This window comes from Heterodontus francisci, chromosome 1 (assembly GCF_036365525.1).
Source record: "Heterodontus francisci isolate sHetFra1 chromosome 1, sHetFra1.hap1, whole genome shotgun sequence".
In the NCBI taxonomy this organism is placed as follows: Eukaryota; Metazoa; Chordata; class Chondrichthyes; order Heterodontiformes; family Heterodontidae; genus Heterodontus; species Heterodontus francisci.
Genome location: NC_090371.1, coordinates 43,975,304 through 43,988,902, shown reverse-complemented (window position 1 = coordinate 43,988,902; position 13,599 = coordinate 43,975,304). Strand labels below are relative to the sequence as shown.

At 45.1% G+C, this 13,599-nt stretch overlaps 1 protein-coding gene across 9 annotated transcripts in view; it reads right to left on the bottom strand.

Annotated features, from left to right (window-relative positions):
* Positions 1-13,599, bottom strand: part of LOC137369084 (fibroblast growth factor receptor 3-like) — a 262,049-nt gene that overhangs the window by 208,814 nt on the left and 39,636 nt on the right. For 8 of the 9 annotated variants that reach the window (XM_068029736.1, XM_068029727.1, XM_068029752.1 and 5 more), the window contains exon 2: positions 4,979-5,214. In XM_068029736.1, coding sequence (XP_067885837.1) covers positions 4,979-5,150 — 172 coding nt within the window. In that variant the 5' untranslated portion in view covers positions 5,151-5,214. Of the gene's footprint in view, positions 1-4,978; positions 5,215-7,088; positions 7,149-13,599 lie in introns of those variants that run through there. The other variant, XM_068029745.1, reaches the window with a different exon arrangement.

Here is a 13,599-nt window from a genome sequence, read left to right as displayed (position 1 = left end):
AAGAAGCTGCCAAACAGAGTGTGGGCTAGGAGACAACCCTGTTTCACTTCATTCTTCACTCTGAAACTGTCGGCGGTGGAGCCATCAAACAGTACAGTGTGGTGCATGTTGTCATGGAGGGAGTGGAAAGACGGAGGTGATATGTGGCTGGAAATTGAGCTCAGGGCTGAATATGATGCTGATTCAACCTGAGACAGTAACTGGAGAGGAGCATTGAACAATAGCAAGGGTACAGTGCAGGCCTGATTTCTTTTTCAAGGGTTACTTCCTTCTTTTTCATGTAGACTTTTTCTTCTTGAAGAGGCTAAATGGGCAGTTTGTTTTAATGGAGGGTTTGTGGGAAGGCCATCAAATTATTCTGAACCTCAAACAGCTCAATGATGACTGCACAGCCAACCTCCTTTCAGAAAGCCGATTACAGTACCCGGAGTTAAATCTTGCTCCTCTAAATGATACACCCGTGTGTTAGTCTTTAATTAAATTACAATTAAATGATTGCTTGAAATAATTGAAATGCTGACTGCATTTCTTAAACTCTCAATACTTATAAAAATCTTGTGGTTTAAAGGATTCAATTCAGTAGGCTCTCAGGATATCTGTACCGTACGAGAGGATGGAGAAAGCTGGAGGGAATTTTAAGTCTCTATTTAAATGCTGATAGAAATGCTTCATGTGCTTTATTTAATTTGTGCAATCCTGATGCTTTATCTGTTTCCATTTTGTGATCATCATTAAAGGTGGTAAGAGGAAGCTTATTACAGTGATGTCCTGGAGACAATTGACCTCCAACAACCACAACCATCTTCCTTTGTGCTGATATGACTCCAACCAGTGGAGATTCCCCTTGACTTGAATTTTGCTAGGGGTCCTTGATATCAAGGGCAGTCACTCTCACCTCACCTCTAGAATTCAGCTCTTCTGTCCATGTATGGACCAAGGTTGTAATGAGGTCTGGAGCTGTGTGGTCCTGGCGGAACCCAAACTGAGCATTGGTGAGCAGGTTACTGCTGAATAAGTGCTGCTTGATGGCACTTTGCTGATGATTGAGAGTAGACTAAAGGGGCAGTAACTGGCTGGACTGGATTTGTCCTGCTTTTTGCAGATAGGACATACCTGGGCAATTTTCCACATTGTCGGGTAGATGCCAGTGTTGTAGCTTTTGGGAAGATTTTGGAGGAGCATCTCGGACAGCAACTTCCAGAGGGCTGCATTTAACTGCGCATGTGTCCTCACTAGAAGCTGCTGTCTGATTTGTGCATGAAGAACAGCGAATGCTGTTAGCCTCAGCATTATTATTGAGCAAAATACAACCCTTTGCGACATCAATTGTGCATCCGGAAACAGTGAGCCTGGCAATTTGAGGGCAGCCTCTCGGTGTGTCCGCGCACTTGTGTCATGCTGTGAAATGTGTTGTGACATGAAGCATGCACGGAAACAGCTTTGCATTCTTAGCGAGTTAGTATAGAAGTCGCCCAATCCTACAGTAGCTCACAAAACCTACGAAATCCTGGTTTTGTAATGCCATCATTGGGCCTCAGGAAGTGGGGTCCTTTATATGTGTGAGTGTGGCAGAAGAAGTGACAGTCTGCCATTGACGGCTCCCTCTCAAGGATAAAGTACCTATAGAGATCGTTTTTAGTGTCTGAATCCCCATTCTCAGCTGGTGAACACACTGACCGTGATCCTTGAAGAGTTAAAAGAGTTCAATGACCCCTTTAATCGTCTGCAGAGCAGCTTGTTAATGACATTCGCATTCGATTTCTGTCCGGCCTCTCCACTTTCATTCACAAAAATCTAACATTGTTCCCGATCCAGCAAGCTGAGGGGAAATTTAGCCCAGATGAGGCCCCTTGTGCCTATGCCTTGGACTCCGTTCAGGCTGCCGGCATCTCCTGTCTTCCTGCCAGGAACAAGACATCTCCCTGTGGAGACCTTAATATCTGAAACCTACACAGCCCCACCTCAAAGCAACCCCGTTTTTCTCTGCTTAAGCCTAGTCTGTCTTCATAGGTCTCTTACGAAAGTTAAGGCTCCAGCAGCAAGCTTTGGCTCAATGTGGGTTCTACAGATGAGGGCCTATGGAAGTACAAAGCTGCATTCACTCAGTAGCAGTAGGACCCTTATGTTCAGTTGTGGACTTGAGGGGGGGTAGCAGTCTCCTGAGAGGAACTCCTTCCAGCACATTAGAAACCTCAGCCACAGTCTGCATGCAGCACAATCAGTTCGCATTAAGCAACAAGACTCAACAGTTCTTAGGGAGGGGGAAAGCAGGCTCCAGTGCTAATCAGCAGAGTCTTTATTTCCAACTCCAGTAAGCTCATCAGCAGCTACTCGGGAGCTCCATAAATCAACCTGTTTAGCTGTGAAAAATAAGCTGTGTTGAGTTACATTTAGAATATGTGTTTTATTACAGCTTTCTTGCTGACAAAAAACAACCCGGGCCATGATTTATGGCATTAAATAAAGGAGGGGGAGGGGAGGAAGGTGACACCTCCAGCTCCGGCCCGGCCTCCACTGGACAACTCAGCTTAACTGTTGGTTTTATGCTAGTAAATGATTCTAACATCGCCAAATCTGTTACAGCTCAAGCACCATTTTTTAAACCTCCTTCAGGAAACTCGGAAAAAGCTACTTTCCATTGCATGACTTCAAAAAATAAACACAGCTGCTCTGCTGTCTTTAACATTTGGAGAGAAAAAATGGAAAGAAGGGGGAAAAAGAGAGAGAGAGAGAGAGAGAGAGAAAGAAATATGACAAAGAGAGCATGAAAGATGACCGCACGGAAAGACAAGATACAAATATACCTTGTAGGAAATGATGGACACATTCTGTGTGTAATGAGTGAGTGAGTGCGTGAGTCAATGAGTGAGTGTACGTGCAAACAAATTGGGGGAAGAAAGCTACATGTCGACAGACAGAGAGACACAGTCACGCGCACGCGCACACACACGCCACAAAAGAAGTTCCTTGGTTTTGTGTAGCTAGTGGCGACCCTCCTGTAAACTAGCTGGATTCACTTGATCTTCCTAGAAGCCAGCCTTAGTGAATGTTGCCAGCTTACTTTGGAGTTTCTGCCACCCTCCAGGAACTGGCTGCCACAGCACCTCCTAACACCAAGATAAAGGCAGCGCCAAAAAGCCAGTGGACTGGGATTTCTAGTTTTCGCAGTGAAGCAGGGCTGGGGCAAGTCTTTCACGTGCTATCCCTGCCTCGTGACTCGGACTAATTTTCCTGGGATGAGGGATTATAAAGTACGCAGGATGGGCTCCCAGCCCCCACCACGAGGGAGCCTACCAGTGAATGGCTGGAAAACTCAGGCAATGCTGCAGCAGGACAGGCAGTGGCAGCACAAGTCAGGAGTGTGATGGAATACTCTCCACTTGCCTGGATGGGTGCAGCTTCAACAACACTCAGGAAGCTCAACACCATCCAGAACAAAGCAGCCCACGATTGGCACACCACGCGCAAACATTCACCCCCTCCACCACCGACGCACAGTGGCAGCAGTGTGTACCATCTACAAGATGCACTGCAGCAGCGCACCAAGGCTCCTTAGACAGCACCTTCCAAACCCGCGACCTCTACCACCTTGAAGGACAAGGGCAGCAGATGCACGGGAACATCACCACCTGCAAGTTCCCGTCCAAGTCACACACCATCCTGACTTGGAACTATATCGCTGTTCCTTCACTGACGCTGGGTCAAAATCCTGGAACTTCCTTCCTAACAGCACTGTGGGTGTACCTACCTCACATGGACTGCAGCGGTTCAAGAAGGCAGCTCACCACCACCTTCTCAAGGGCAATTAGGGATGGGCAATAAATGCAGGCATAATCAGTGACGCCCACATCCCATGAATGAATTTTTAAAAAACCTAAGGAGGAGGCAGTCACTGGAAAGCAGGAGCTAGAGCCTGAAGATCAAAGAGGGATTTTGTTTAGGCCTTAGACTGGGTTGCCACTTAAAATGGTGAGTGGCTGAGTCTTGAGGAGTGTGAGAGCTGCTCACCACTGAGCCATCCTCCTCCAGATGGGGCATCAGCAGGCCGTCTACAGTTGTCCCAGGGATCACCCTCTCCCCAGGTGAGATTAGCAGCAGAAAGCAGTTTACTGGATCCTAACATCCTGCTGGCATTTACATGTGATTGGTGGGCAAGAAGCTGCCAGACTGGGGCAGGGGGGCAGAAAATTGAGATCGGGGCTGTACGAAGTGGTAGGCCTTGCCACCTGGTTGACCAGTCTTTTCAGCTGGTCTCCCACCTAATTTGGCAGGTCGATGGATGGAAACGACCGACGTAAATCCAGCAAATCCCGTTACTTAACAACATAAAAAAAGCTACTGCAGCTTAAAAATGAGCAGCAAGAGCAACAATGCTGAGTATGAAGTTCAGATGATGTAAATGACCTTGATCCCACTTACAGACATATAATTGCACAAAGAATAATTAATCAAGAGATTTATAAAGCTTGTTACTGTTGATTTTTAAACGGATCAGATTCTTTTCCCCATAGAAATCAAACTGTTGACAGTTGGATAGAACTTCCATGAAAAATTGAGCAGCCAAAATGATGGACTTTTATAAATAATACCTGAATTTATAAGGGCTTTGTTAAGATGGAACATCACAAATTGCTTCTCACAATGAATTACTCAGGAGTGTCACTGCTTGTGCTATGTAAGAAATATGTTCCTACATGGATCAAAATCCTGGAACTCCCTACCTAACAGCACTATGGGAGCTCCTTCACCACACAGACTGCAGTGGGTCAAGAAGCAGGCCCACCACTAGCTTCTGAAGGGGCAACTAGTGATGGGGAATATATGGTGGCCTTGCCAGTGATGCCCATGTGCCCAGAATGAATTATTTTTTTTTTAAAAGTGCAGCAAAAAAACAACACAGATCCTCCCATTCTAATTCCCTTGCCCTAAAAAAGTACCGATAAAATGAAGAGAAAGGAATTCCAGTTCCAATGTTTACCTGAGGGAGGACGACTGGTGGATTTCCCTTCAGGTTCTGAAATGCGGAGCCTGGCTGCTGGGACGCTGGTGACGGTGACTAAACAGAGGCAGAGTGTGAACCACAGGGTGATCATTCCTCCGGAGCTGCTGCCAATCCGACTGCTACTGCCCCATCCGGCCTCAGACATCATCTGTGTGCGTGCCTCACAGTCATGGGCACCGTGCTTCCACTGACGACCGCTGGCGCTGAGTCCACTAGAAGAGAGGGCAAGAAAGGAGGGATTAGCATGTGCATGAGATCCTTATCTCCACCAGATCATCAGTCATACAGCAGACAGTGGCCAGCAACATACACTAGTGCATCCTAGAATCATAGAATGGTCACAGTACACAGTGCAGCCCATCGTGTCTGTGCTGGCTCTCTGCAAGAGCAACTCATCTTTCTCCCTGTAGCCCTGCAAATGTTTCTCCTCAGATAAATATCCAATTCTCTTTTGAAGGCCTCAATTGAATCTGCCTCCACCACACTCTCAGGCAGTGCATTGTAGATCCTAACCATTCACTGCATAAAAAAAGTTTTTCCTCATGTCACCATTGTTTCTTTTGCCAATCACCTTAAATCGGTGTCCTCTGGTTCTCAACCCTTCCACCAATGGGTACAGTTTCTCCCTATCTACTCTGTCCAGACCCCTCATGATTTTGAACACCTCTATCAAATCTCCTTGAAAGCTTTGTTACTCTGGATTCATTTTCGAGGAACACCTTGCTACATTTTCACCACCACAGCCCAAAATAGAAGTCGATGACATAACTTTTTAAGGTTGTTCCCAGTCATTATTTAGTGGAAATTATGCACTTTATCTGCCATGTAATGAGGTTGCATAACATCCATGACAAGAAACTGTTCTTTCAATGTGAAGGGAAAGACTTCTATCTGGGAATCTGCAAACTTGTAAGAACATAAGAAATAGGAGCAGGAGTAGACCATTCCGACCCTCAAGCCTGCTCCGCCATTCAATATGATCATGGCTGATCTTCTGCCTCAACTCCATGTTCCCGCCCAATCTCCATATTCCTTGATTCCTTTGAGACCAAAAATCTATCTCTCTCAGCCTTGAATATATTCAACGATGAAGCAACCACAACCCTCTGGGGTAGACAATTCCAGATTCACAAGCCTTTGAGTGAAGAAATTTCTTCTCATCTCAGTCCTAAATAATCGACTCCTTATCCTGAGACAGTACCCCTATGTTCTACATTCCCCAGCCAGGGTGTTCTCCACCAGTACTAGGGAAAGGAGGTGGGGGAGCATGTTATAGGTGCGATTTGAACTACTCAACCTCTCGTATTATAACCATTACACAGCCTCCAGCACTGCCAGTAACTGCTATCACACTAGCCCTGTAGGGGTGCGAGTGCTGCCGTAAGTCTCACACAGCTGGCAGCACTCTTCAAGTCAACTAGAATTGCAGAATCTGGCCATTAGAAATACCTGCTTTTTATCAGTAATTCCAGATTTAGCAGTTTACACTTGCACAGTATGAATAATTCTCAAAGGCAGGGAGTTTATACCCAGATGCGAGAAGGGAATGGAGGGAGGGAGTAGACCACTCAGTGCCCCTCCCCTCCCCTCTAGCACAGTGCAAGTGGGAATCACACCACACTGTGCATCCCATCGCTTTGTTACATAGAAAGTACAATACAGAAAACAGCTGTATGGCCCAACCATACTTTTCATCCATTTCACTTACCCTCCGCATGAGCAGTAGCTCTAATGCTGTGTGCCTGTGCTGTTCCGATTTCCCTTCAACTACTTATTTAATCTATTCTTAACACACTCTCTGTTTCAAACACCAACTCCAGTTGACAATTTCACAGTGCCACAGCTCTGAAAAACTTACCCCGCTGTCTGTCCTAAATCTTACATTTAATCTACGTCTACACATTTTCAGCTGCCTAGGCCCTAAGTTCTGGAATTCCCTCCCTAAGCCTCTCCACCTCACTACTTTCTCTCTCCTCCTTTAAGACAATCCTTTCAACCTACCTCTTTGACTAAGATTTTGGCCATTTGTCCTAATATCTCTTTATGTAGCTCGGTGCCAAATTCTGTTTGAGAATGCCATAATCACCTCTGTTTATGTTAGAGCAGTCTGGTTGGTGCATCAATGTGCAAAATTTCCCTTTTACTTTGAAGAGTTTCACTCCCAGCCAATGTGAACCTTCAAAAACATACACTGGTCACTCACTGTGACTCCTCTGTGATAAAAAAAAAACTTATGCTTTAATGTGTGTACTTTGGACACTTTTATAATGCGCTAGTTCCCCAAGTGCAGGATTGGCAGAGCTGGGAGTAAGTCACAGGGATGGCAGTAAGTCACAGGGATGGCTGTAAGTCACAGGGATGGCAGTAAGTCACAGGGATGGCTGTAAGTCACAGGGATGGCAGTAAGTCACAGGGATGGCAGTAAGTCACAGGGATGGCTGTAAGTCACAGGGATGGCTGTAAGTCACAGGGATGGCAGTAAGTCACAGGGATGGCTGTAAGTCACAGGGATGGCAGTAAGTCACAGGGATGGCTGTAAGTCACAGGGATGGCAGTAAGTCACAGGGATGGCTGTAAGTCACAGGGATGGCAGTAAGTCACAGGGATGGCTGTAAGTCACAGGGATGGCAGTAAGCCATTCTGCCCCTTGAGCCTGTTCTGCAATTTAATTAGATATGGCTGATCTGTCAAATGGAAATTTTCCAGGACTATTATGAAAGCTGCCAACATTAGCAGGGTTCTCAATATAAAAATGCGGCTTTAGGTTCTCTATGAAAGAGCTGCTTCACACACCATCTCCAGGACGAACTTCTCACTTCAGTCACATTAATATTTGCCTAGAGGAGGGTAGTTCTCAAACGGAGTAATACTTATGGCTACAATTGAGCCTCGCAAGAGCCACAGGGCGAGTGCCCACTAGCACTGGGACACTAAAGGCCGGGTCAGTCAAATCTACAAGTTCAGCCAAAGGCAAGAGAACACACTCTAATGTAAAAGTCGGAGCAATAACTTCCACTCGCCGTAGTTGCAGGAGCCAGTGGAATCGGAACCAGGTTTGCAATCCACTGGGCCATGTGCATTCATTCTATTTGAGCTGATAATAAAATCAGCAGCCTCGTACTGCATCCAGCAAAGTGTGGATTGTACTCCAGTAAACAATATATCAGCCCGAGCTCCTGCAGCTTCGAAAAACTTTACAGCTGTAAATAACTCATTTCAACTGACAAGTTGGCAGACTCTTGATTTTGAAACGTGTAATTTGTGACAAGCTTGTTTCTTTGTCTTTGCTGCACAGCCCGAAGGCGGGGATGGTTGAGGGGTTGGGGGAGGGGGCAGCAACATCATACCACATAACACATGTTTAAAATAACAACATATTTCTATCAGTGGGAGTCCTAAAAGACTAGCTATCTCCATGGATGATACCACTGAATAAAAATCTCAAACCCTCTGCCAGGAAAATAAACACCTTTCATTTACATAGCGCCTTTCACAATATCCTGAAGTGCGCCACAATCGAAGTGTTACCGGGACAAATGCATTTCCAATTTACACGCAACTAAGAGCCCACAAAGTGTAAAGAGAGAGGCAGATGACCAGTTAATCTGGTTTTGGTTGAGGGAGGAATGTTGGCCAGGATACCAGGAAAAATTGTTGCTCTTCTCTGAGTATGCCACGGGATCTTTAATGCTCAATTAGTTCAACAGTTCATCTAAAAGACATCACGTCCAACAATGCAGCAATCTCTCGAAAAGTGTCAGCTTGCAATTTGTGCTGAAATTTTGGCTTGAACCTATGATCTCTCACTCATGAGCAACTGAGCCAAGCTGACACCATAAACATTCAAAAGACACTTCCAGGAAAACCTTTGAACTTGGTGAAAGAATCACCCAATTTCTCCTCAAAGATAGAACTTTGTGCGCTTGAGTCATGTAGGCCCCGAAGGCTCCAGGTTTGATTCCTGGTCTCAGCTGAGATGCCCTCAGTCAGGTAAATAGTTGGGATGTTACAACTATTTTGGCATCCTGCTCCTGCCTTGTTGGAAAATGTTCTGGGGTTCATATCGGTTAAAAATCAGGCTCAATGTGTTATCTTCCATGGGTGAAAACCAGCTGATATGTAAGCCTAGATCATCTGCTTGGTGTTAAAATCTAGACCAGACCATCCAATCTCACATATGAAAAACAGGCACTTACAGGAGGTGCCACAAGCTCTGCTGCTGATCAACTTCCACTAAGAGTCAATCTCGGGAGAGAAAGGGAGAAAATTGGGGTGAAATCTCCAAACCTTTGTGTCTACTCTTAACACCTTGGCCCATGGATTGCATTTCTTACCAGCACTGATAAAAAGCACAGGTCACATTTAACTGTGTTTCAGCCCTCCAGACCCCCAAATGTCTTAACTGTTGGACTCATTACCATTAGCAGATTTTGGCCTCTAGGCAAAAATTCCTGCATTTAAACATGAAATAATTTAAGGACACTGAAAATGGCTGCAGCAAAGCAAGGCTTGGAAACCAGAATTTCCTGACAACACCCTTTAACCCTTTTAACTTTAACCAAAGACATGATTGATGATACTTTGAACAGGCTTTCACATTAGGGTGTCCTGTATTTTAATAAGGTTCCCTAAATCTCTTTTTACACTTCAAAGCACACGCCTGTGGAGTGAATCTGCATTCTCGACTGAATGTCACTGGCGCCAGTACTGGTTTCATACCAGATCAGAAACTCACCCCTCAGGCTCTGTGATAACAGTATGAGTGTCAGCAGGGGGCAGGGCTCCTGTTGTGTCAATGTTTGACATACGATGCACATCTCCATACGACAGGGGATTCTGGTGCGATGCCACGATGTCAGCCTTGCACCTGTGTGCTCTTGTTGAAAGGGGATCACACAGAAAAGCATGAGGCTCACTTATTGCTGTTTGGTGAGGAAGAAATACTTGCAGAACGATATGATGGCGCTGCGTGCAAGCAAAATAATGATTGCTTTCAATGAAATTTTGGGATGGGCAGTAAAAGCTGTATTTGCCAGCTGTGCCCACAGCCACAGAATCATAGAATCATAACACAGATGGAGGCCATTTAGCCCATTGAGTCTGTGCCGGCTCTCTGTAAAACCAATTTAGCTAGTCCCATCCCCTGCTCTTTCCCCATAGCCCTGCAAATGTTTTCTTTTTGGGTACTTATCCAATTCTCTTTTGAAAACCATGGTTGAATCTGCCTTCATCACACTCTCAGATAGTGCATTCCAGATCCCAAACTTTTGCTGAGTAAAATAGTTTTTCCACATGATGCTTTTGGTTCTTTTATCAGTCGCCTTAAATCTGTGTCATTGGGTTCTCAAGCCTTCTGCCAATGGGAACAATTCCTCTCTATGTCCAGACCCTTCATGGTTTTGAACACGTCTATCAAATCTCCTCTCAACCGTCGCTTCTCTAAGGAGAACAACCCCTGCTTCTCCAATCTATCCACATAACTGATGTCCCTCATCCTCGGAACCATTCTCGTCAATCTTTTCTGCAACTTTTTTTATAGCCTTCACATCCTTCCTAAAGAGTGGTGTCCAGAATTGGACACAATACTCCTGTTGAGGCCGAACCAGTGCTTTTTAAAGATTGAGGAATAATAATAAAAATTCATGTGGATGTGTTAACTTAGCTCAGTTGATAGCCCTCTGAGAAAGCAGCGGGTTTAGACGCCACTCAAGGTTTGAACCAACAATCTAGATTGACACGAGCGTATAACAGCCTGTGCTGCATTTTCTGAGTCAGTGTCCTTAAGGTGAAATGTTAAGCCAAGTCCTTGTTACAGTGATGTAAAGATTCCGTGGTACTATTTGAAGGAGAACAGGATATGCTGGCTAACATCCTTTCCCCAACACTGCCATCAAATAACAGCTTAACTGGTCGTTCATCTCATGGGTGTTTGTGGGACATTGCTGGTACAGAATGGCTGCCTACATAACAGTTCAGAGTGTAATTCACTCAGTCAAGCACCTTAGAGAATAAAGGCCTATCTCTCTCACTACATACATAACCTTGAATATTTAAGTGCCATTTTTTTCTGATGTGTATGATCTAAGAGTAATGGTTAATATCCTTAATCAAGCATTTTCAATTTTCCAGTTGTAACTTCTTAAATTGTTATAGTTCACGGTTACATTCCTAGTGTATAGTGCACTAAGTTCTGTGTTCATGTTAATATGATACTAGATGGGCCTTTCAATGTGGCTTGGATTCTGCGTGACCACACAGATTGATTCTGGGAAATGGCGACAGTATCAGGGCAAATTATTAATGCTCAGACTGCTACTTATTAGATTCTTGAGCCAAGATATAGGCAGGTCCTCTTTTATTGTTGGAAAGGGGAGGAAAACAGGAATGTTGCATTATTCAGTTTCTGGCATAATTCAAAGGCTACTTTGTGTAACATGCATTCCCATTGGTCAAAGAGCATTTATCCAGTGTATATCCATGCCACACAGAGCAAGAGAGCTTCAGGTTTGATCCCTGGCCTCTGCTGAATTAGCAGGAGGCCGATACAATCAGTTGCATTTCCCACCCCCCCCCCCACCCCACTCCCCGCTTTCCCCAATCCTTACCGGGCTCAGAGGGGAAAGCAAGTGTGGCGAGAGTTCCCATTCCCAGTGGAAGCATGCCTGTGTGTGTGGGTGTGGTGTGGGAGGGAGTGGGGGCAGAGGGGGCATAGGCAGTGGTGGCGAGCAAGGAAAAGGCTCAGGCTCAGGCCCATACAGATAAGTAGTTTTGTTTTGTTCGTGGGCGTCGCTGGCCAGGCCAGCATTTATTGTCCATCCTTAATTGCCCTTGAGAAGGTGGTGGTGAGCTGCCTTCTTGAACCACAGCAGTTCATGTGGTGTAGGGATACCCACAGTGCTGTTAGGAAGGGAATTCCAGGATTTTGACCTAATGACAGTGAAGGAACGGCGATATAGTTCCAAGTCAGGATGGTGTGTTGCTTGGAGGGGAACTTGCAAGTAGTGGTGATTACCTTCTAGGTGGTAGAGGTCACGGACATGGAAGATGCTGAAGAAGGAGGGTTGGCAAGTTACTGCGGTGCATGTTGTATATAGTACACACTACTGCCACTATGCATCGGTGGTGGAGGGAATGAACGTTTAAGGTGGTGAATGGGGTGCCGATCAAGTGGGCTGCCTTGGCCTGGATGGTGTCGAGCTTCTTGAGTGTTGTTGGAGCCGCACTGATCCAGGCAAGTGGAGAGTATTCCATCACACTCCTGCTGGGACTTACTATCAAGGCTCAGTCGGACAAGGATTACAAAATCCTACACCAACAAGTTGTCGATACTATACATTCAGGAGGCAGGGAGGAAAAGTGTCATGTGCACAGAATGGAAAACAGGGAAGGGCAAAACCATACTGTCGTGCTAAACCACTAATTCCATGTAAACAATTTGAGGATTAGGCATTTGTTGTATTCGGATGCCAAAGTGCCAGTAGCAAAATGCCTACTTTTCACCTCAGAGATACTGGAAATTTCTGTGGACAAATCAAATTGAATGGCTATCAATGGCAGCCTGGATCTCACCGATCAGAAAGTGGGGCCTTAGGCCAGACCAGTTTTCGAAGAAATGTGCACAAATTTTCCCCCATTAAAATGCAGATTTGCCATCAAGTTTACAGCAAGTTAAAATAGGTTTGATCCATCTTCCTGTCTGTTGCAATCTGCGATTTTGTGAAACATCCACCGTGTGGCAATCAACACCCCAGGATTGTTCTGGAAACAGTGTAAACGTTTTAACAACAGCATTTTCCCTTTGCATAAATATAATGCACAGTAAATGCATCACACACAGAGCACTAAGCAATACAAACTAGAAGTTCCAGGTTCAATAAGCTGATCATTAGCTGATCTAAGTCAAGCTAGAAGTTGGGGTTTTATGAAGTTGGCCTCAGAACCCTTGGGCGAGTAAGGGGAAAAATAAAGTTGGTCCAATGACATTTGCTGGAAGTATACATGCCAAGTAATAACAGGATTGGCTGTGATGTGCCCTTATGCATCCCTTGTCCCCCTTCCCACTCATTCACCCCACAACTAATGGCTGTGCCTTCAACTGTCTAGGTACTATGCTCTTGAATTCCCTCCTTAAACTCCATCACCTCTCTATCTCCTACTCCTCCTTAAAAACCACCTTTTTTACCAAGTTTTTGGTTACACTTCCTGATTCCTTCTTCACTGGCTCAACAACCATTTTTGTCTAATTACGTTCTTGTCAAGTGCCTTGGGATGTTGAAGGTGCAGGTTTTCATTGGCTGACAACAAGAATGTACATTGGTTCTGCTGCATCTCAACATTGGAATGAACCAAAAACAAAAGCTTTAAAAAATGCCAATTCTGGAAATCTGAAATAAACCAGAAAAAGCAAGTCAGCACTAAGGAGGAAAGACAGGTTATGATGTTTCAGGTATGTAAAAGATGCTGCCTGACCTGCTGAGTATTTTCAACTTTTTCTGTTCTCATTTGAACAGTAAACTGGAACTCAAGTTTAAAAAATGCATCAGGCAGGTTTGTGGACAACTGGATTTAACTGGACGTCACTATGTGGGATCGACACC